This window comes from Phocoena sinus, chromosome 1 (genome assembly GCF_008692025.1).
Source record: "Phocoena sinus isolate mPhoSin1 chromosome 1, mPhoSin1.pri, whole genome shotgun sequence".
NCBI classification, from domain to species: Eukaryota; Metazoa; Chordata; class Mammalia; order Artiodactyla; family Phocoenidae; genus Phocoena; species Phocoena sinus.
Window position 1 is genome coordinate 48,374,919 of NC_045763.1, and position 24,326 is coordinate 48,399,244.

Here is a 24,326-nt window from a genome sequence, read left to right on the forward strand (position 1 = left end):
ATCTCCACTTGAGATCCCTGTTGTAGGGAGAAGTCTGCTCCCCATGAGAAACACTGTCGAAGTGCCTGAGCTGCCCCAAGGGTGTCCAGACATTAACACGCCCCGTCACACCCACATTTCAATAAAAGCACCGTGAGTTACTGGATTACTTGTGGATAAAGGAAAAAGAACAGAGTTTTCCAAAGGGGTCAGAAGGATTGTAAAACTGCAGCCAAGAGGACCCAGGAGTCAAAACAAAGAGAGGGAGGGAGGAAGAGACACACAGAAATCAGGGGCTGGAGGGGCTTTCTGGGACCTGGAACGGGTGTTCACTTTCGTCAAATTTTACCTAAATCTCTGAAGGAATGGAGACAATAACAAATGGGTGTCTTATTTAAATCTCCATAATTAAACCGGGTACACATTCCTTACACATGCAAGTTATTCGGTACATTTTTTTTCATACCTTTGAGATTAATAATGATAGTACTGGCCAATCCCGCTAATGAGAGAATTTAAGTATTGCCAAGGACATCAAGATAGCTGCCCATTCCTGAGCAACTTAGTTAATTTTTCTGGACCTTCATTTCTTCAACTGCAAAATGAATTGAATCATTTTCATCTCATAGACTTGTGGTGAGGATTAAGGAAAATAAGACAAATGAAATGCCTGCCACATGTTCAATTATTATGTGTCTTTCTATCTATCCAACTCCCTTTAATTAATTTATGACTGTCATAATTTATGACTATCAGTTATGACTAAGAGAATGTATGTAGATATGGGTGTGGTTGTTATTACAATTCTAGAGGATGCTTCTGGAGATGTCCATTTAAGGCATGTGGTTCCCCAAAGACACAAATATCCTAGATGGTAATGATACCCAATGTCTGGACAAGAAGTGGAACGTTCATTCAATTACCCCCATTTCTCGGGCTCCAGATGTTTGACAATACATTGGAGAACTTCCCCACGTAACTATTAGCGTTTCCTATATTTTGCTGGCTGTTTATGGCAGAGCTGAAACACCAGTATGAGCCTCGTTTCAGTCTTGCAAAACAAATTGATCTAACCTCAGAAGTTCCAAGAGCTACTCAAAAAGACCATGAATTCTGGAGCTATATCTTGGTTTGGCTTTTGCCTCATTCTGAAAATAAGATCCCTTTGCTTAGCTGAAATTGGTTAAATATCCTCCTTTCCTCAACCATATGGATATTGCTTTTCCAAAGGTCTGAAGGACAGTGGCCTTTGGTGTCTGGGATTTTAGGGCGTTTGGCTAATCAATACCCCGGTAAGTAATTAACCACATCTGAATGAGAATCAAGCGAGTTCTGTTCATTTCAAACATTAGGTAGATCTTATAGGTCCCAGCCCCTAGATTTCTTTTACTCCAACTCCCCGAATAGTTTTATTTCTCTCTAGGTGATATAGGGAGGTGGCTTCTGGATGAGATGTTTGCTGTTGCTTTTTTCCTCTTGTCTTTGATGACTTGTCAGCCTGGGGTAGCCATACAGGAGAAGGTGAACTGGTGAGTTGGCCAAAAGTTTCTGCAAAATTTGCAGTTAGGGGTTACTTGGTGGGGAACTGAGACACTCTCATGTTTGCAACAGGCTGTTTTAGGATGGAATGTGACCTCTTTCCACATTATTACTAATTCAGTGAAGGAGTCCAGGCCAGCGACAAGAGCGTTCACTTGGTGTCAGATGGACCTGTGTGCAAATCTCAGCTCCAAGACTTAGGAGCTGGGTGATCTGCAGTAAATCAGCTAATCGCTTTGTGCTTGCTTCCCGATCTGTAAAATGAGAATAATAATGCCTACTCTATAAGAGTTAATGAACATGAAATAAAATCTTGGATATAAAGTATACTCAACTTAATAAATAATAGTTCTCTTGAGTTATATTGGACAATTAACCTCTGCTTATCCATTTGTGTGTAAGAATACCCATCTCATAGTGTTTTGGGAAGGATAAAATTAGGTAATGTATATAAAATTATCTTGGGAAAAGCAAGAGACTGTAAAGATGCTGAGTCATTTCATTCTAGAAAAGACTTAACCTTTTGCTATGGAGTAACGAATAGAAGTGATATTTTCATATGTACATTGCATTTTACCCATTCCATTTCCTTGAATATCCCAAACTGGCTTCACGGTCGTTTTTTTTTTTTAATCTTAACACTAAGTATTTTGTGGTGCCTAAACAGCCTCTTATTTTGCCTTTGTGATAGCTTTAAAGAAGTCCCTCTCTCCGAAACATTGAAGATTTTAAGTAGAGTTATTTTATTCAAATTCTTGTTGGATGATTCAATTTTGAATCATTATTGCTTTTAAATGCTAGACTAGAGATTTCCTTTAAGTAACAGTTAAGAAGGAGGAAAGGCATTTTTCTAAGCAGTTAATTTGCAACTTGTATTTAAAGCGAATACAATTTTGAAAAATCAGAAAATTCATCTCTAATAATTAGAAGATAAAGGCAAGAGAACTGTGGCAAAGGAAATCTCTGCTGAGATACTCTTAATTATAAAAACTTATCATTGTAATCCTTTTTGAAAATGAACAAAGAGTCTTGATGTTTGAACTTATCAAATAAGAAAGACCAGTGAAGAGGCAAATTTGAAGTCAAGGCAAAAGAGAACCAATTAAATACGTTACAAAGTGCTGAAGTAGGAAGTCACAAGGTCTTTCTGTCTAATGCCAGTGTGCCTGACCCTGGCTTTGCAAATGCTAAACTACATGGTGAAATAACTTTACTGGGTTCAGATTCTGGCACTGGCATTTCCTATTTGTGTAATCTTAGGCAAGTTATTTAAGTCTTCTGGACTGTAAAGTGGGAGGCAAGTAAGAGGAAGAATTAAATGCATAAAAAGTATTTAGAACAACGCCTGGTACTTAGTTAAGTTTTCAATGAAATCTGTTGCCAGTAGTGGTGTGTGATTGTCATGGTCATTTTTTTGGGTATTTTTCATCTCTCTGATGGTTGATAAAAACTAGAATAAATTTGTAATGTGCCTATACATTATTGATACAATGTATAAAATAGACAACTGATGGGAACATACTGTATAGCACAGGGACCTCTACCTAATGCACTGTGGTAACCTAAATGGGAGGGAAGTCCAAAAGGGTGGGGATATCTCTATGTGTATGGCTGATTCATTTTGTTGTGCAGTGGAGGCTAAAACAACATTGTAAAGCAGCCATACTCCAATAAAAATTAATTTAAAAAACTAAAATAAAATTTAACAACAAAAAAAATTGCAATGTGCCAGTTAGTATGGATCTTTTGGATTAGTCTCACTTCAAACTTTAAAAAAATTTAACAATGGCAAAATAACTAACAATTTATTTTTCTCAAATAAAATATAAACACTAACATTGAAAACAGATGATATACATTTACATTTTTAATGGTATACATTTATTTTTATAAGCTCATATTTACCATTATTATAAAGTATATTGCCTGTGTGTTATTATACCATTACTATAAATTCTTAGAAAAGTGTGGTTTTTTGAGAAAAATATTTTAAGACAATGTTGATGAAAAGACGTTATATTCAGCCTCAAAAAGCAATGACTCTCCCTTATGTGTTTTATACAAATAATACATTTTAGCATGTGTGTTGCTTTAAAAAGTTAAAAAATTTTTCAATCCTTTTAATTTATTGAGATTTGTTTTATGACAAAGAATATGATATATCTTAGTGAATATGTCACAGGCACTTCAAAGTGTGTATCCGTCTGTTGTGTGTAGTTCTAAGTCATTAAGTTGGTTATTAATGCTGCTCAAGTTTTCACCTCCTTGTCTATCAAATACTGAGGGAGGAATGTTGCGTCCCCAAGTATATTTGTGGATTTGTCTATTTCTCCTTTCAGTTCTATCAGTTTTTGTTTCATGTATTTTGAAGCTCTGTTATTATCTGTTTATCTGCTTGTCTTTCTATGTCTATCTATCTATCTATCTACATACAGATTTGTAGATGATCTGCCCCTTTATCATTATGAAAGGATTTCATTATCCCTGGGTTTGCATGGTCAATTTTTTTTCCCTATATTTTATTTTAACCTATCTGACTCTTTATATTTTAAAGTATGCCTCATATAGATAGCATATAGATGGGTCTTACTTTATTACCTAGTCTAATAATCTCTGTCTCTTAATCATAGGATTTATACAACTTATATAAGATGTAATTACCGATATGCATGGGTTTGGGTTTGCCATCCTATTTGTCACATCTGTTCTTTGTTTCTGTTTTTCTCTTTTTTTAGGTCATCTTTTGCATTTCATATTTTTTCTAATTCCAAATAATTTGTTAGCAATTCTACTTTGTTCATTTATTTATTTTGGTTGTTACTCTAAGCTTTGCAACATTCATCATTAACTTATCACAGCCTACCTTCAAATGATATCATACCACTTCTGATACCATTTTTATTCTTCCTGAGTAACTTCTTTTGACCTTTCTAATAGTGCAGAATGAATTTTGGTGAGGGAGTTATCCATTTTTGTTAGTCTGAAGAACTCTTTATTTTGCCTTTATTTTGAAGGGTATCTTTGATGAATATAAAATTCTAAGTGGAGGGCTTCCCTGGTGGCGCAGTGGTTGAGAGACTGCCTGCCGATGCAGGGGACACGGGTTCGTGCCCCAGTCAGGGAAGATCCCACATGCCACGTAGCGGCTGGGCCCGTGAGCCATGGCCGCTGAGCCTGCACATCTGGAGCCTGTGCTCCGCACGGGAGAGACCACAACAGTGAGAGGCCCGTGTACCGCAAAAAAAAAAAAAAAAAATTCTAAGTGGAAAGCTTCCTTTTTTCCTCCCACATCACTTTGATGACATTAGTATCATTCCATTATCTTCAACTTGTATAATCTTTGAGGAGAGATCCATTTTGTTATGGACTCCTTTAATATTTTTTCATTGATTTCTAGCAGTTTGATTATGATGTGCCTAGGTGTACTTCTGTGGATTTATAGTTCTCATCAAATTTGGGGAAAAAAATTTTGCCACTATTAATTCAAACATGTTTTCTGCCACATACTTTCTCCTCTGCTTCTGATTGCAGGTATGCCCGACTCCCTGATATTATTCCACAGGTCACTGAGGCTCTGTTCTTTTTTTATTGTTTTTGGCAGTATTTTTTCTCTGTTTCATTTCGGATAGTTTCTATATCTTTAAGTTTACTGATCTTTTCTTTTGCAGTATTTAATCTGTTTCTTAGCCCATCCAATGGATCTTTCATTTTGGTTTTTATAATTTTTCAGCTTCAAAACTTTCATCTGGTACTTTTTTATATCTTTCACTTCTCATCATGTCCATGATTGCCCTTACTTTAATATACTTAAAATAACTCAAAATCCTTGTTTGCTACTTCCATCACTTTTATTTCATAGGTCTTTAGAATTAGGAAGGACTTTGACATCTAATTTAATCCACTCATGTTACAGATAAGGAAATTGAGTCCCAGAAAGAGAAGGGGAATATTAAATAACAACCAGACGACTCCTCTAGGCACTTTATGAATATTGACCAATTTAAACCTCATTATGTCCCTCTAAGACTGTTGTAATCATTATCCCCTCCAGTTGAGAGCCAGAGGGAAACAAAGCAATTTGATATGTCAGTCACCCAGTTTCCTAGTTGTACAGTCAGGCCTTCTAATCCCCAGATCAGTGTTATTACACCATTACTGCTACCCTCACCCACCAGAAAAAAAAAATCTTTTCAAAACTGAGCACCCATTTTGATAAGCACTATTTACAACAGCCAGGACATGGAAGCAACCAAAATGTCCATCAATGGCTAGAGGAATGGCTAAAGAAGATATGGTACATATATACAATGGAATATTACCCAGCCATAAAAAAGAATGGAATCATGCTATTTGCAGCAACATGGATGCAGCTAGAGATTATCACACTGAGCGAAGTAAGTCAGACAAAGGCAAATACCATATGATATCGCTTATATGTGGAATCCAAAAAAATGGTACAAATGAACTTATTTACAAAACAGAAATAGAGTCACAGATGTAGAAAACAAACTTATGGTTACCAGGTGGGTAAGGGGGAGGAGGGTAAATTGGGAGATTGGGGTTGACATATACACACTACTATATATAAAATAGATAACTAACAAGGACCTACTGTATAGCACAGGGAACTCTACACAATACTCTGTAATGACCTATATGGGAAAAGAATCTGAAAAAGAGTGGATATATGTATATGCATAACTGATTCACTTTACTGTATACCTGAAACTAACACAACATTGTAAATCAACTATACTCCAATAAATTTGTTTTTTAAAAAAGCAAAACAAATATTTAATTTGGAATTAGGACACCCAAAGGTTTTGTGGGTTTTTTTGTTGTTGTTGTTGTTTTTTGCGGTACGTGGGCCTCTCACTGTTGTGGCCTCTCCCGTTGCGGAGCACAGGCTCCGGACGCGCAGGCCCAGCGGCCATGGCTCACGGGCCCAGCCGCTCCGCGGCACGTGGGATCTTCCCGGACCGGGGCACGAACCCGTGTCCCCTGCATCGGCAGGCAGACTCTCAACCACTGCGCCACCAGGGAAGCCCCCCTAAAGGTTTTTATAACATTTCCAACCCAACATTTCCACTGATGAAGAATGAACAAAATACCTTAGGGGGGATTAAAGAAATATGAGTGAAGACCTCAAATGTAGAAGGTAATCACAGGGATCTGTTTGCTCCTTTAACTAGGTCATACAGGCAGTGGATCCTAAGGAAATTTAAATCACTATCTTCTTTTTTATTTTACTGTTTCATGGGCATCAGAATGTTCACCAAAGTAACCCAGGCCAGGGCCTGCGAATATTTTCTACAGCTGTCCAGATGACCGGAAATCAACATGAACTCAGGCTGCATGACATTTTAGCTAATATAAACAATTGGAGTAGTGGATGTGACTCAGAGTGAGTCTCATAACTATGGACACTTTCTTTTTCGGGGTAACTCATCTTTAGCTATACTTCAAGCGGCATTGGGTGTGGGCTTTGATGTGAGATCAAGCTGGGTTTAAATCCTGTCTTCACCACTTAGTGGCCATGGAACTTGGGTAAGTTACTTAAACTCTCTAAGGCTTAACTTTCTCATCTATAAAACAGAGACAATACATATTTCATAGAGTGCTTGTCAGGAGTTAAGACAGTTAATATAAAGCAATGAACATAGAAACTGGCACATGGTAAGCTTTTAGAAAATTACTTTTATTACTCTATTTCCCTTTTGTCAGAAATCCTTCATAGTATTTCTTGGAATGTGTTTTTAAAATGCATAGATTTGGGAGTCAGAATAAATAGCCTTGGTTTGAATTCTTTTTTATTTTTTTTTGCGGTACGCGGGCCTCTCGCTTTTGTGGCCTCTCCCGTTGCGGAGCACAGGCTCCAGACGCGCAGGCTCAGCAGCCATGGCTCACGGGCCCAGCCGCTCCGCGGCATGTGGGATCCTCCCGGACCGGGGCACGAACCCACGTCCCCTGCATCGGCAGGCAGACTCTCAACCACTGCGCCACCAGGGAAGCCCCCTGAATTCTTGCTTTACCTCTTACTATCTATATAACCTTAACCACATTATTTCATCTTCCTCTGAATCTGTTTTACTTATCTATAAAATAGGTATAATAATTCCTACTCCACAGGGGTCTAGTAAAATTTAAATTATATAACATAAGATCAAATGAGATAATATATTCATACAAAAGTTTTTATTGAGTTCCCACTGTATGCCCGGTACTGTGCTCAGGGGACCGTGGTGATCAGCAGAGTCATGACCCCTGCCTTGCAGAACTTGGCGTCTAAGGGTGGGAATAAAGTATAGGAGGCTCTACATATGTGGCATTATGTTAGCATAGGGCAAGGCAAACCATCTGGAGGACATGAGACTTAACTGAACTGGGAAGGTCTGACCAGATGGATGAGGTGTGATTATTCAGTGTGGAGGAAAGAGCAGTATACATGTATTGCAGGAGAGCCTGGAACATGCTTAGAACCAGAAGTTCTGTGTGGAATTCTATGTGTACCTGGAACACAGTAGACACTTTTCATTTGTTCTTTCATTCATTCCTTTTGTTCATTCATTCAATACATATTCCAGGTATGCTACGTGATAAGCAAAACAGATAATGTCCTTACCCTCCTGGAATTTACAGTGTAGTGATGGAATCAGTCAATAAACATGCAAACCAAACATTTTAGTAAAAGTTGTGATAAATAGTATGAAGGAAGCAAATAGGGTCCTTTGATAGAGGCTATCGAGCAATCTAAAAATAGGCAGGTTGGGGCGTTCTCTACGGTGGTGGATTTAAGCTGAGATACGAAGGATGGTGAAGAGAAACCAAGTGAAGAGTAGGGAGAGTGGAGAGGTCAGCACATGCTAAGATCCCCCTGCAGGAAATGGCTCATCACATTTGAGGACCTGCAGGATGGGAGCAGCGTGAGACCAGGGGATCGAGTCCTGAGAGGATGTCAGAAAGGTGGGCAGGGGCCAGACCACAGAGGACCTTGGGCACCGTGGTGAGGAATTTTGATTTTAGTCTATGTGTAGTAAAACAAACAAACAAACAAACAAAAATAACTAGAGGGTCTTATACAGGAGGGATATTATCTGATTTCTAATTTTAAAAAATCATCCTGGTGTCTGTGCAGAGAAAGGATTGGAGGAAATTGAAGTGGAATGTCTTGGACCATAGGAGGCCATAGCAATTATCTGGGTGAGAGATAACGGTGCCTTAAATTAGGACGGGGGCAGCTGAGACAGGCACAAGGGAAGATATTTGAGATATATCTTGAAAGCAAAATTGACAGAAATTTCCAAAGGACTGGATATGGGGGTGAGGGCAAGGAAGGAATTAAAGACCACTGTCAGGTATCTGGCTTAAGCAGCTGTGTGTTAGGGTAGTTCCACTTACTGATGTGGATAAAATTGAGAGAGGAACAGTTAAAAGGAGAAAATTAAGAGTTTCGATTCAGAGCCATTAAGTTTGCCATGCCTGACAGGCACCTAATGGAGATATAAAATGGGGTAGTTGGATAAACAAAACAGAATTTCTGAGCAGTGGTCCAGGTTGAAGATCTAAATCTAGGAGGCATTAGCATAGGTGGTATGTGAAACCCAGGAAATGGATATCACCTTCTTAAGAGTGAGAAAAGCAAAAAAAGGAAAGGCAAGACTGCACCCTGAGGAATTCTAGTTTTCAGACACATCAAAGAGAACTGGCCACAGAGGTAGGAAGGGGGCAAGGAAGTGTGGTACTGAAGAAGTCCAAGCGAGGAAAGATTTCAAGAAGGAACAATGGTTAACAGAGGGCAATTAAGACCAAGCTGGAAAACTTTCCACCGGATTTAGCGACATGGAGGTCACTAGAGACTCAGCACTTTCAAGGTCAAATTTTAAATATGTCTCATGATGTAATTCCCATGTAACTGAATGGGAGTAGCTCCAGGTTATATAATTAGTGACAATCAGTCTTGAATATAAGCTGAGCCTATTTATTAGGATGACCCACTGGAAATAATCAGGGTTGGGCCTTCTGACCTAGCCTGGGATGGGTAGCTAATTAATTATTTTGTGATCTAAATTACTGAGGTGGCCACATTCTGTGGTCAAGCATTTGACTCACAGATTACATGTTCCAGTCTAGGTTTTAGGCCATTTTAGGCCTTTTGCCCAAAATGCCACCCTATCTAAAAAGGCAGATGGAAAGCATCTCACTAGTCCCCAGCCCTCCACAGCACAGGCATTCAATATGTTTTTGATGAAGATGGAGAGGTTTGATGCACATGTCTGGGGTTGAGAAGGTTAGAGAGAAGAAACTAACATGTATGTCAGGCTGATGCTTGGGGCTTTCCATGCTTTGCATATGTAATCTCACTCCATATTCAAAACAGTCTCACAAGTTATTATCTCTATTTTTTAGCTATAAGTAGCAGAAACTGGATTTAAATCCATGTTTGGTAGACTCGAAAGCCCTTTCTGTTACATCAGTGCTTCTTCGACTGTGTTAAATAGTCTTACAGATACTACATGAAAGAAAAAAATGACCTATAGTCACAAATTGGGTAAATGCTCTGTTAAGTAAATTAAAATGCAGAACTTTTCAGAGCCTTAATGTGTTGTTGGGCATTTTAAATCTCCAAGAGCAGTATGTTGTACACAATTTATCCAAATGTATTTGACCAGGTAACTTTACTTCTTTTCCTCCTCACCTCTGGTGCATATCTCAGGAACTAGTACTCCACAGAGCATACTTTGGGAACCCTGCACATAGCACTATATTCCCTTGTGGTGATTCTACAGATGAAAAACTTAATAGCCAGACAGTTAAAGAAACTTGCTCAGAGTGGCACAGCAAGGTAGATGCCAACTAAAGACTAGAATCAAAGACTCCTGAATCTTACTCCTCTACATTAACTCTCTTCCTGCTTGAGTAAATTTTCAGTAGCTGGAAGATGCTTTCAAACTATTTGCCAAGATTTACTAGGCCACAGATTTATTAAATGTTCCTAAAGTAATTGAAAAATTGATACGGTTCTTTTGGAAAGCCATTTGGCCGTATGTGTCATAAGCTTTGAAACCATTTGTATCCTTCAACCCAGCCATCCTATTCTACAGGAAGTATCTTCAGTAAGTAACTCAGAATACAGAAAAACTGGGTGCTCAGTACTCTAATTGTTTAATGTTAGTGGAATGGGACAATGTGCAGTCATCATAAAAAGTTTACATTTCTCTGATAATATTAAATAGAAAAATAAAGATATAAAAATGTAATAGTATGACCTCAACTATGTTATAAAAATTAAGAATGAAAGGAAATATAACAAAGTATTAATGGTGGTAGAATCTGGGGCAATTTTTTTCTTTTATAATCTTTTCAATGTTCTCTTTAGGAGAACGTATGACTTTTATAATCAACAAAAAATAAACTACCTTAAAAAATTCATTGGAACGATAAGAGAAGAGGCCCGTCATATTGATACTGGCTAAAAGGTTGGAGCCCTGTAATGACTTAATGAATGGTCCTTGTGTACCTTCTGTAGCCTTGCTTCAGTGATAGCATGAATGTATGTTCCTCTGTCTAGACATCACGTCACAAAGCTTTTAAAACTACAGCAACACAGCGCTGCTCTAAGCTTTTGCTTCCATCTATTAACACTGTTTCCTTCCATTTTGACATCATAATGCAGTCTCTATGGGCTTACAATGATATTATCTTGACAATTCTACAGTGAGACACAGAACTAACACTGGAGTCATTTTCTGCTCCCAAACCTCCTCCCTGTAACTTCTCTCCCACGTTTTAGTGATCAGAACTCTTGTTTTTCTCCGTGTTTCTATGCTTCACACTTTTATTATTAGGACAATCTATCAGAAAAATGACATATGGACCAAACCTTGATCCATCTGAATGTCTAGACACCAGGATCATTTAATTAGATTCTAACTGGAAATTAGGTTCAAATAAATTCCTAAACAATATCATTCTATTTCCCATACATTGACTTCATTCCTTCTATCCCCTTTTTATCCTTCCTTCTTTCCTTCGTTCCTTCCTTCCTCCCTTCCTTCCTTCCCCCCCTCTCCCTCCCTCACTTTCTCCCTCCTTTCTCCCTTATTTTCTTTCCTCTCCTAAATATTTACTGACCACCTTCCTTGGGTCTGGCACCATAATAAGTGCCAGGAGTTCAGTAGCAAACATATGAACAGTACAAGTACCTGCCTTCATAGAGATTATGATCTGGTGGAGAAGGCAGAAATTATACAAACATTATAAGTATGAAAATTAAGTGTTGAGAAGAAGATGTGCAGAGATTGACAAATCATATGAAGGGAGATATCTATCAGTCTGGGTGTTGAGAAATGTTTTCCTAAGGAACTGATGTTTATGATGAGACTGAAAGATACCTAGGAGTCACCCAGGAGAAAGATAGCTGGATTCTTTCACAATTGGGTTTTACAGGTAGGTGTGATCAAGGGAACAGTGGGGTCCAGGAATTCAGGACATAATTAAAATTTTAAAATGATGGATCATGAAATCAAAACTGATTATAAAGGAAAATGAAGATAGGAGAGGTCTTATTGATAGAGAGAAAGCTTAGGTGTCAATGGAGGCCACAATGAGGTCCAAGAAAAGTGCACGAGAATCCTTGAGCATATAGATATAGAAAGAGATGAGGCTGTGGAGCCCCAGATAACTATTTACAGGTGACTCATGAATTAGTGATTTGGAGGAGAAGCTGTTTCAGAGAGTAAGAAAGTCCAGGATGAAAACATGGAAGATAATAGAGTGAAGAAAAGGGTCATTGGAGAGGAAGAAAAGGAGCAACTGAGAATGCAGAGCATTGGATGGTTCATTTATAGGGATGCTGAGGTCTCCCAGCATGATGAGAGGAACTGGAGTAGAGAGGAAGATGGTGAGCTGAGCACTGAAGTTTTTTTGAAGGGATAATGGGGCTGGCGCTCTATACTAGCATCCTTTTATAGATCAGATTTTCTCAAAGTGTGGTCTACAGACTTCAGGGAGTCCCCAAGATGTTTTCAGGGTGATGCCTGGGTGTTCAAAACAATTTTACAATAACACTAAGACATTATTCGCTCTTTTCACTGTGTTTATGTTTGCACTGACAGTGTAAAAGTAATGGTGGACCAGTCCCTCCCATCAGGAAACTTGCACAAGCCTCTTAGATAGCCTCATCCAACAGAGGGCAGACAGCAGAAGCAAGAAGAACTACAATCCTGCAGCCTGTGGAACAAAAACCACATTCACAGAAAGACAGACAAGAAGAAAAGGCAGAGGGCTATGTACCAGATGAAGGAACAAGATAAAACCCCAGAAAACAACTAAATGAAGTGGAGACAAGCAACCTTCCAGAAAAAGAATTCAGAATAATGATAGTGAAGATGATCCAGGACCTCGTAAAATGAATGGAGGCAAAGATCAAGAAGATGCAAGAAATGTTTAACAAAGACCTAGAAGAATTAAAGTACAAAGAAACAGAGATGAACAATACAATAACTGAAATGAAAACTACACTAGAAGGAAACAACAGCAGAATAACTGAGGCAGAAGAACGGATAAGTGACCTGGAAGACGGAATGGTGGAATTCACTGCTGCAGAACAGAATAAAGAAAAAAGAATGAAAAGAAATGAAGACAGCCTAAGAGACCCCTGGGACAACATTAAACGCAACAACATTCACATTATAGGGGTCACAGAAGAAGAAGAAGAGAGAGAAAGGACCCGAGAAAATATTTGAAGAGATTATAGTCGAAAACTTCCCTAACATGGGAAAGGAAATAGCCACTCAAGTCCAGGAAGCGCAGTGAGTCCCATACAGGATAAACCCAAGGAGAAACACGCCAAGACACATAGTAATCAAGTTGGCAAAAATTAAAGACAAAGAAAAATTATTGAAAGCAGCAAGGGAAAACTGACAGATAACATACAAGGGAGCTCCCATAAGGTTAAGAGCTGATTCCTCAGCAGAAACTCTACAAGCCAGAAGGGAGTGGCATAATATACTTAAAGTGATGAAAGGGAAGAACCTACAACTAAGATTACTCTACTCTACCCAGCAAGGATCTCAGATTCGACGGAGAAATCAAAAGCCTTACAGACAAGCAAAAGCTAAGAGAATTCAGCACCACCAAACCAGCTCTACAACAAATGTTAAAGGAACTTCTCTAAGTGGGAAACACAAGAGAAAAAAAGGACCTACAAAAAAAAAAAAACAAAACAATTAAGAAAATGGTCATAGGAACAAACATATCGATAATTACCTTCAACGTGAATGGATTAAATGCTCCAACCAAAAGACACAGGCTTGCTGAATGGCTACAAAAACAAGACCCATATATATGCTGTCTACATGAGACCCACTTCAGACCTAGGGACACAACAGACTGAAAGTGAGGGGATGGAAAAAGATATTCCATGTAAATGGAAATCAAAAGAAAGCTGCAGCAGCAATACTCATATCAGATAAAATAGACTTTAAAATAAAGAATGTTACAAGAGACAAGGAAAGACACTACATAATTATCAAGGGATCAATCCAAGAACAAGATATAACAATTATAAATATACATGCACCCAACACAGGAGCACCTCAATACATAAGGCAAATGCTAACAGCTATAAAAGAGGAAATCGACAGTAACACAATAATAGTGGGGGACTTTAACACCTCACTTACACCAATGGACAGATCATCCAAAATGAAAATAAATAAGGAAACAGAAGCTTTAAATGACACAATAGACCAGATAGATTTAACTGATATTTATAGGACATTCCATCGAAAAACAGCATATTACACTTTCTTCTCAAGTGCACACAGAATATTCTCCAGGAGAGATCATATCTTGGGACACAAATCAAGCCTCAGTAAATTTAAGAAAATTGAAATCATATCAAGCATCTTTTCTGACCACAACGCTATGAGATTAGAAACGAATTACAGGGAAAAAAATGTAAAAAAACACAAACACATGGAGGCTAAACAATACGTTACTAAATAACCAAGAGATCACTGAAGAAACCAAAGAAGAAATCAAAAAATACCTAGAGACAAATGACAATGAAAACACGATGCTCCAAAACCTATGGGATGCAGCAAAAGCAGTTCTAAGAGGGAAGTTTATAGCTATACAAGCCTACCTCAAGAAACAAGAAAAATCTCAAATAAACAATCTAACCTTACACCTAAAGGAACTAGAGAAAGAAGAACAAACAAAACCCAAAGTTAGTAGAAGGAAAGAAATCATAAAGATCACAGCAGAAATAAATGAAATAGAAACAAAGAAAACAATAGCAAAGCTCAATAAAACTAAAAGCTGGTTCTTTGAGAAGATAAACAAAATTGATAAACCATTAGCCAGACTCATCAAGAAAAAGAGGGAGAGAAGTCAAATCAATAAAATTAGAAATGAAAAAGGAGAAGTTACAACAGACACCATAGAAGTACAAAGCATCCTAAGAGACTACTACAAGCAACTCTATGCCAATAAAATGGACAACCTGGAAGAAATGGACAAATTCTTAGAAAGGTATAACCTTCCAAGACTGAACCAGGAAGAAATAGAAAATATGCACAGACCAATCACAAGTAATGAAATTGAAACTGTGATTAAAAATCTTCCAACAAACAAAAGTCCAGGACCAGATGCTTCACAGGTGAATTCTATCAAACATTTAGAGAAGAGCTAACACCCATCCTTCTCAAACTCTTCCAAAAAACTGCAGAGGAAGGAACACTCCCAAACTCATTCTATGAGGCCACCATCACCCTGATACCAAAAGCAGACAAAGGTACTACAAAAAAAGAAAATTACAGGCCAATATCACTGATGAATACAGATGCAAAATTCCTCAACAAAATGCTAGCAAACAGAATCCAACAATACATTAAAAGGGTCATACACCATGATCAAGTGGGATTTATCCCAGGGATGCAAGGATTCTTCAATATATGCAAATCAATCAATGTGATACACCATATTAACAAACTGAAGAATAAAAACAATATGATCATGTCAATAGATGCAGAAAAAGCTTTTGACAAAATTCAACACCTATTTATGATAAAAACCCTCCAGAAAGTGGGCACAGAGGGAACCTACCTCAACATAATAAAGGCCATATATGACAAACCCACAGCAAACATCATTCTCAATGGTGAAAAACTGAAAGCATTTCCTCTAAGATCAGGAACAAGACAAGGATGTCCACTCTCACCACTACCACTAAACATAGTTTTGGAAGTCCTAGCCATGGCAATCAGAGAAGAAAAAGAAATAAAAGGAATACAAATTGGAAAAGAAGAAGTAAAACTGTCACTGTTTGCAGATGACATGATACTATACATAGAGAATCCTAAAGACGCCACCAGAAAACTACTAGAGTTAATCAATGAATATGGTAAAGTTGCAGGATACAAAATTAAGGCACAGAAATCTCTTGCATTCCTATACACTAATGATGAAAAATCTGAAAGAGTAATTAAGGAAACACTCCCATTTACCACTGCAATGAAAAGAATAAAATACCTAGGAATAAACCTACCTTGGGAGACAAAAGACCTGTATGCAGAAAACTATAAGACAGTGATGAAAGACATTAAAGATGATACGAACAGATGGAGAGATATACCGTGTTCTTGGATTGGAAGAATCAATATTGTGAAAATGAGTCTACTACTCAAAGCAATCTAAAGATTCAGTGCAATCCCTATCAAATTACCAATGGCATTTTTTACAGAACTAGAACAAAAAATCTTAAAATTTATATGGAGACACAAAAGACTCCTAATAGCTAAAGCAGTCTTGAGGGAAAAAAACGGAGCTGGAGGAATCAGACTCGCTGACTTCATACTATACTACAAAGCTACAGTAATCAAGACAGTATGGTACTGGCACAAAAACAGAAACATAGATCAATGGAACAAGATACAAAGCCCAGAGATAAACCCACGCACTTATGGTCAACTAATCTATGACAAAGGAGGCAAGGATATACAATGGAGAAAAGACAGTCTCTTCAATAAGTGTTGCTGGGAAAACTGGACAGCTACATGTAAAAGAATGAAATTAGAACACTCCCTAACACCATACACAAAAATAAACTCAAAATGGATTAAAGACCTAAATGTAAGACTGGACACTCTAAAACTCTTAGAGGAAAACATAGGAAGAACACTCTTTGACATAAATCACAGCAAGATCTTTTTTGATCCACCTCCTAATGGAAATAGAAACAAAAAAACACAAATGGGAGCTAATGAAACTTCAAAGCTTTTGCACAGCAAAGGAAACCATAAACAAGACGAAAAGACATCCCTCAGAAGGGATAAAATATTTGCAAACAAATCGACGGACAAAGGATTAATCTCCTAAATATATAAACAGCTCATGCATCTCAATATTAAAAAAACAAACAACCCAATTCAATAATGGGTAGAAGACCTAAATAGACATTTTCCAAAGAAGACATACAGATGGCCAAGAGGCACATAAAAAGCTGCTCAACGTCATTAATTATTAGACAAATGCAAATCAAAACTACAATGAGGTATCACCTCACACCAGTTAAAATGGGCATCATCAGAAAACCTACAAACAACAAATGCTGGAGAGGGTGTGGAGAAAAGGGAACCCTCTTGCACTGTTGGTGGCAATGTAAATTGATACAGCCACTATGGAGAACAGTATGGAGGTTCCTTAAAAAACTAAAAATAGAATTAACATATGATCCAGCAATCCCACCACTGGGCATATACCCAGAGAAAACCATAATTCAAAAAGAAAAATGCACCCCAATGTTCACTGCAGCACTATTTACAATAGCCACATCATGGAAGCAACCTAAATGCCCATTGACAGATGAATGGATAAAGAAGTTGTGGTACATATATACAATGGAATATTACTCAGTCATAAAAAGGAACGAAATTGGGTCATTTGTTGAGACGTGGGTGGATCTAGAGACTGTCATACAGAGTGAAGTAAGTCAAAAAGAGAAAAACAAATATCATACATTAATACATATATGTGGAACCTAGAAAATGGCACAGATGAACCAGTTTTCATGGCAGAAATAGAGACACAGATGTAGAGAACAAACATATGGACACCAAGGGGGTAAAGCAGCGGGGGCAGGGGGTGGAGATGTGATGAATTGGGAGATTGGGATTGACATGTATACACTGATGTGTATAAAATGGATGACTAATAAGAACCTGCTGTATAAAAAAATAAATTAAATAAAATTCAAAAATTAAAAAGAAAAAAAAAAGTAATGGTTGCTAAAACTACTGTAGCCTTGATACAAATCAAGGCATTGACACCAAACTCACAGGAAAGAAATTGTTTCACTTAGAAAAGTTCTGAAAATAGTTTAAATTGTTAATGTTATTAAAACCTAATCTTTGAATACATGTTACTTAAATATTATTTGTGGCAAAATAGAAAAGATGCATAAAGAACTTCTACTGTACCTAAGTATGAGGGTACGGTACATGTTTTTTCTTGAGAAAAAACAATTGTTTGAGTTGTAAGTCAGTGTTGATGCCTTTTTCCTGGAACACTGTTTTTACTTGACAGAATAACTGCCAAACAAACTATAGTTATTCAGGCTAAGATACTTGGCAGACATTGTCTCAAAAATGAGCAGAGGGCCTATTGTTTCCAGGAAAACAAACGGCATTATTTGTTACCAATGACAAAATTTGGGCTTTCAAACGAAAATTAAAATTTTGGAAAACATATTCACTACCATGAACTTGAGATCACTGGTAATATTAATAAATTTGACTTATTAATATGTTATAGTGAAATGTGAGTATTTTTAAGACATGTACACTCAGAGAACCATTGTTTTGTAAATTTCCAATGTCTGATGTTATAAAAATCATGTATGGGTACCAGATACATTTAAAGGATACATAGATCAATGGGTTTTAATGTAACAGAGTATAAAACATTCATTGATAGGATTTCAGGTTCCAAGTGCAATTAACATTTAAGAAATGACTGCTTTTCAAGATTTGGTGTAGCATCAAAGAACATCCAAAATTATCTGAGAAGACTATTAAAACACTCCTCAACTACATAATTTTTTTCAACTACATAACTGTATGAGGCTGGAGTTTCTTCATAGATTTCAACCAAAGCAACATAAAGCAACATATTGAATGAAGAGGCAGAAATGAGAATCTAGCTGCTTTCTACTAAACCAGACATCAAAAGAGATTTGCAAAAACATAAACCAGTAACACTCTTTTCAATAATTATGTTTCTTGGAAATGGATTTTTAAATAAACATATATGGTAACATGTAATGGTTTTGTTGTAATTTTAAATGGATAAATAAATATTTCAAAATTTCTCAGTTTTGATGTTTGGATTCTGTGACTGTCGATCGACCCAGTCCCGTTAAACAAAAGCTCTTCAGAGTCCTCAATAGTTTGTTAGAGTATAAAATGTTCCTGGGACCAAAGTCTGAGAACCAGTGATAAAGGTGAACATCACTTTCCTGATGATACTAGAGCTTCCTGTTTGGGGTTTCAGCATAGGGGGCATCATTCATCGCGTGCAGCAGTTCACAGCATAATTAGCATGAGTTCTGAAGTACTACAGCATCATCCCTGCATACAGTAGAGGCACAACACATTTTTATTCTTCATTTCTTTTTTTTTTTTTTTTTTTTTGCGGTACGCGGGTCTCTCACTGTTGTGGCCTCTCCCATTGCGGAGCACAGGCTCCGGACGCGCAGGCTCAGCGGCCATGGCTCACGGGCCCAGCCGCTCCACGCCACGTGGGATCTTCCCGGACCGGGGCACGAACCCGTGTCCCCTGCATCGGCAGGCGGACTCTCAACCACTGCGCCACCAGGGAAGCCCTATTCTTCATTTCTTAAAACTGGAAATGATCGGAGGGAAAACGTGCACAACTCTTTTGCTGTTGTTGCTTAAATTTTACATCTCAAAATTGATGCAGGGAAAGGAAAAGAGTTCTGAAGATGGAAACTGGTGATGGTTGCACAACAATAGGAATGTACTTAATGCCACTGAACTGTAAGCTTCAAAATGGTTACGGTAAAATGTAAATTTTATGTTACATGTATTTTACCACAATAAAATATTGGGGAAGAAAAGAGCATTAGGCCATATAACTTTTGTTTTAAAAACAGCACATGCAATTCTTAAGAAGGAAGATAGAATCATTCTAGTGTTAGAAGTACCCTTACAGCCCAGTGTTCCAAGTAAAAATAACTGCATTTATGGACGTTCCTCTCCCTTCCCTGCTCCATCCCCACTCCCACTTCCAGATAACTTTAAGGCTAAGGGAATATATATTGTGATACTGGTTCATGTTCTACAGCTACAGGTACCCAGATGCCCAAATCAAGGGGTAACCTTTATAAATTAAAAAATTAGCATCTGTTCATCCATAAAAAAAAGAAGAAAATCCTTCCATCTGTGACAACGTTAATGAACCTGGAGGACATTATGCTAAGTGAAATAAGCCAGACAGAAAAAGACAATACTGCATGATCTCACTTATATGTGGAATCTAAAAAAAGTCTAACTCATAAAGCCAGATAGTAGAATAGTGGTTACAAGGGGCTTGTGGGGTCAGGAACATGGGGAGAGGCTGGTCATAGGATATAAACTTTCTGTCATCAGCTGAAAAAGGTCTGGGGTTCTGACGCACAGCATAGTGACTATAGTTAGTAATAGTGTATTGTACACTTGGAATTTGCTAGGAGAGTAGATCTGAAGTGTTTTTACCACACCAAAAAAAAAAAAAAAAAGGCAACTATGGGAGGTGATGGATGTGTTTCCCTTGGTTGTGATAGTCATGTCACAATGTATATGTATGTCAAACCATCACGTTGGTCATCCTAAATATACCATACGATTGTTGTCAATTAAGCCTCAATAAAGCTGGAGAAAAATTCAGCACCTGTTTTCATATTATTAAGATACTGTCATGTTAAAAGACCTTTTTGAATTTATAATTACAAAAATTAAAATGATCACGATAAAAAATTTAAAAAATTGAAGCAAGGGGTCTCTTCTCTCTTTAGGAGAGTCAGTCGGGCTGTTCAGAGTTCTACTCCCACAGCTGTTTCCTGCCAGCTGGGCAACTGGGGAGAGTGGACAGATTGCTTTCCATGCCAGGAGAAAAAGGTGAGACATTTATGACCAGTTTGGGAGCATTTAACATTTAAATTGTGTACTAGGCATTCAAATGGAGATAAACAGTCACGTCTATAAATCTAGAGGCCTGGGGAGAAAAGGGTATTCAGAAGCCATACACACGTGGCTGGTGGAACTTATTTCTGCCTCTTGTGATTTTGTTTGTAAGGCATTTGGATGAGGTTGCAAAAGATGTGTATGTTACGGCTTAGATGCAGAAAAGTGGCACTCCGGGCATGGGCACACTGATCCCAACTGGCCACTCTGGGTGCTGGCCTATGTATTACCTTCCAACGAGGGTCATCTGGAGGGACCAATGGCTTAGGAATAAAATGCCAAGCTGTCCATGACCTATGAGGAACTGAGATAAACCAAAGCGTGTCACACAGGGTGTTCCTGAGGATTTCACTTTCATGCACTGAAAAGGCTGACATGCCCAATGAACAGATGTGTATCTATCTTGCCCATCTAAGTGGTTTTAATTGGTCCAAGATGATTGCTAAACTCAGTGGCATAAGGGGGATGTTGAGAGCACTCGGCTCTGTCAGGGAGGAGTATTACAATTCTGTCTTTGTTCAGAATCACTGGCTCATGGTGACAATAGAAAGAAGACTAACTTCTATTCTGTTTTCTTAGTATTTTATCTTTTTTTTTTTCGGTACGCGGGCCTCTCACTGCTGTGGCCTCTCCCGTTGCGGAGCACAGGCTCCAGACGCGCAGGCTCGGCGGCCATGGCTCACAGGCTCAGCCGCTCCGCGGCATGTGGGATCCTTCCGGACCGGGGCACGAACCTGCGTCCCCTGCATCGGCAGGCGGACTCTCAACCACTGCACCACCAGGGAAGCCCTGTTTTCTTAGTATTTTAAAATCTCTGCAGACGACACATGCCTTCACTGGATGCACCCAGGGTGGGTGCAGCCCAGACGTGGTACATCACTGCCGAGCCTTGTCTATTAGCCTATTGCTGTCAAGCCTGTTTTTTAGCTTCGATTCTGCAGCTTAGATTCTGGCTTGCACCTTATTTGCTGTGTTACTTTGGACATAATTTTTACCTTCTCTGTGCCTCTGATTCCTAATCTATAAATGGGAGTTGAAACAGTACTTACACCATAGAGTTATTGAGAGCGTTAAATGAGTAATGCATGCAAAGTGCTTTTCATGGCATCTGGCACAAAGTGCTCAATAAATGTGAGCTGTTTCTATACTTCCTATCTGTGCCCTCCTCTCCAACCCCACTCCCACTGCCTTGAATCAAGCCCTGCTCTTCTCTCACTGATAGTCCTCCTGCTTCCAGACCCCCTCCTCAGTTAGATGCAAAAGTGCCCTGTGGGGCTTCCCTCGTGGCGCGGTGGTTGGGAGTCTGCCTGCCGATGCAGGGGGTGCGGGTTCGTGCCCTGGTCCGGGAGGATCCCACATGCCACGGAGCGGCTGGGCCCGTGAGCCACGGCCGCTGAGCCTGCGCTCCGCAACGGGAGAGGCCACAACAGCGAGAGGCCCGTGTACCGCAAAAAAAAAAAAAAAAAAAAAAAAAGTGCCCTGTGAAGTTTTGAGGACACTGGCAGGAACACCATTTGGAGCTAGTTTATTCAACTTTGAAGGCTAAAGTTTATGATTTTGCCTCTCCCATCTCTAGGATATGCCAAAGAATCTTAGATGTCCCAGTTTAAAAATATCTGGCCCCCAATTCTCATTCTGCTTTGACATCCTGGATTCGTTTTCTGAGCCTGCTGTAACAAATGTCAAAGACTGGTTGGCTCAGAACAACAGAAATGTATTCTCTCAAGAGTTCTGGAGACCAGAAGTCTGCAATCAAGGTGTCAGCACGGCCAGGCTCTCTCTGGAAGCTCTAGGAGAGAAGCCGTTCTTTGCTCCTTCCAGCTTTTGGTGGCTGCCTTGCTCCAATCTCTGCTCCTGTCTGCATCACCCCTTCCCTTCTCTGTGTCTCCTTTATGTGTCTATGTGAAATCTCCCTCTGCTTTCCTCTTATAAGGACACTGTGATGGCATTTAGGGTCCTCCTGGATAATCCAGAGTAATTTCTCCAAATTAATGATGTCTGCAAAGATCCTTTTTCCAAATAAGATAACATTTACAACTTTCAAGGATTAGGACTTAATTTCTTTGCATGGCCTTTAGTCAACCTATTATACATTTAAACAGCATCCTAAAGCTACCTTTTTCTCTTGTGCTGCTGTTTAGATAGCAGATAGCACAGGTGAATGACTTACAGTTTAAATCAACGTTTATTACTTTCTTAGGGACTCAAAAAGACACGTGTCTTTAAAGTAATCCTTAAAATAATTAAATTCTGTTAATTTTTTAACTGAAAGACCATCTGAGTTTCTTTCTATTAATATTTTTCTTCCTCTCAAAATCACTCAATCAATGATGTGCATTTCTGGAAAGAAACATTTTCTACTAGCTAGAAAAGAAAATTATGTCTTAATGATACCAACCACGGGTAATGGCACGGAGAGGTCCCTAGGGAAGTATCCTCACCAACCTTTCTGCAATACAATGTCTTCCTTATTTGATAAAAACCTAGAAAATAAGGAGCGGGTGGGAATGAACCTCATGTCTGCACCATCATTCCAAGTACAGAAACCACAGGAAGGATGATAATGACAATATATAGTCGCTATTATTAAATAATTTCTGTATACCAAGGACCGTGCTAATGCTTTAAATAAATCATCTTCTTATTTGACTTTCACAGCCAACAGTAGGTGACAGACACCACTCAATCCCTTTGCTTAGTTTGCCCAGTAAGAATGTGGTAGAGCCTCGATTTAAAACTTGGTCAGTCTGATTCCAAAATGCCCGTGAACCTGAGCTCTATGCCTCTCCTGCCTCTCCCGGAGCTATATGGAGAGTAGTAAGTGATATTAGACGTCACCTAATCCAATTCCGACTCAGTCATAATCCTTCCAGAGTAGCCCAACAGCTGGCTACGAGGATGATGACGATGTTGATAACTATTATTACTAAGCGCATACCAGAACCACGCAGAATGCTGATGCCTTTACCTGTGTTATCACTAATCTTCAGAACATTCTCATCTCTCATCTTACAGATGAGAAAACCGAGGGTCAGAGGCGTTAAGTAATTTACCCAGTGACACATATACCATAAGTGGCAGAACTGAAATTCTAACCCAGCTTAAAATGGGATCATTAATAGTACTTAACCCCCTAGACTTGTGAGGATTAACTGACATAAAGAATGTAAAGGGTTTGGGCCATAGTAAGCACTCAATAACTGGTAGCTACCATCACCATCATCACCATCATGGTAACTTCAGGTCTTATAACTGATGAATTTTTTCAAGGTTGAGAAAGAGAATTGGCTATACATTTGTATGATGAGCTCTCTTTTATTTACTGCATTGTAGGGCAAGAGAGTGGGTAGAAAATGAAAATATCCTCCTATTCCCATACTGATCGCTAATTATAATCTCTTTTCACCTAGTTTACAAATCTTTTATTGCTGTTATTAACTAAAAGTCAGGGAAGGTAAATGGGCAGGTTGGATCCTCACTTCCTTTTGCTACCTCTGCCTCTTTGCTAAGAGGGAGTTAAGTAGGCAGAAGTGGGCAAGAGGAAATGGAGGGGAAGCTTCACAC

The 24,326-nt window shown here is 38.6% G+C and overlaps 1 protein-coding gene across 1 annotated transcript in view; it reads left to right on the forward strand.

Moving 5' to 3' along the window:
• The first annotated feature begins 1,326 nt into the window (after positions 1-1,326).
• The window catches only part of C8A (complement C8 alpha chain), a 65,026-nt gene continuing 42,026 nt past the window's right edge, over positions 1,327-24,326 (forward strand). Inside the window, exons 1-2 of the mRNA XM_032650596.1 lie at positions 1,327-1,508; positions 20,594-20,696. Coding sequence (XP_032506487.1) covers positions 1,432-1,508; positions 20,594-20,696 — 180 coding nt within the window. The 5' untranslated portion in view covers positions 1,327-1,431. The remainder of the gene's footprint in view (positions 1,509-20,593; positions 20,697-24,326) is intronic.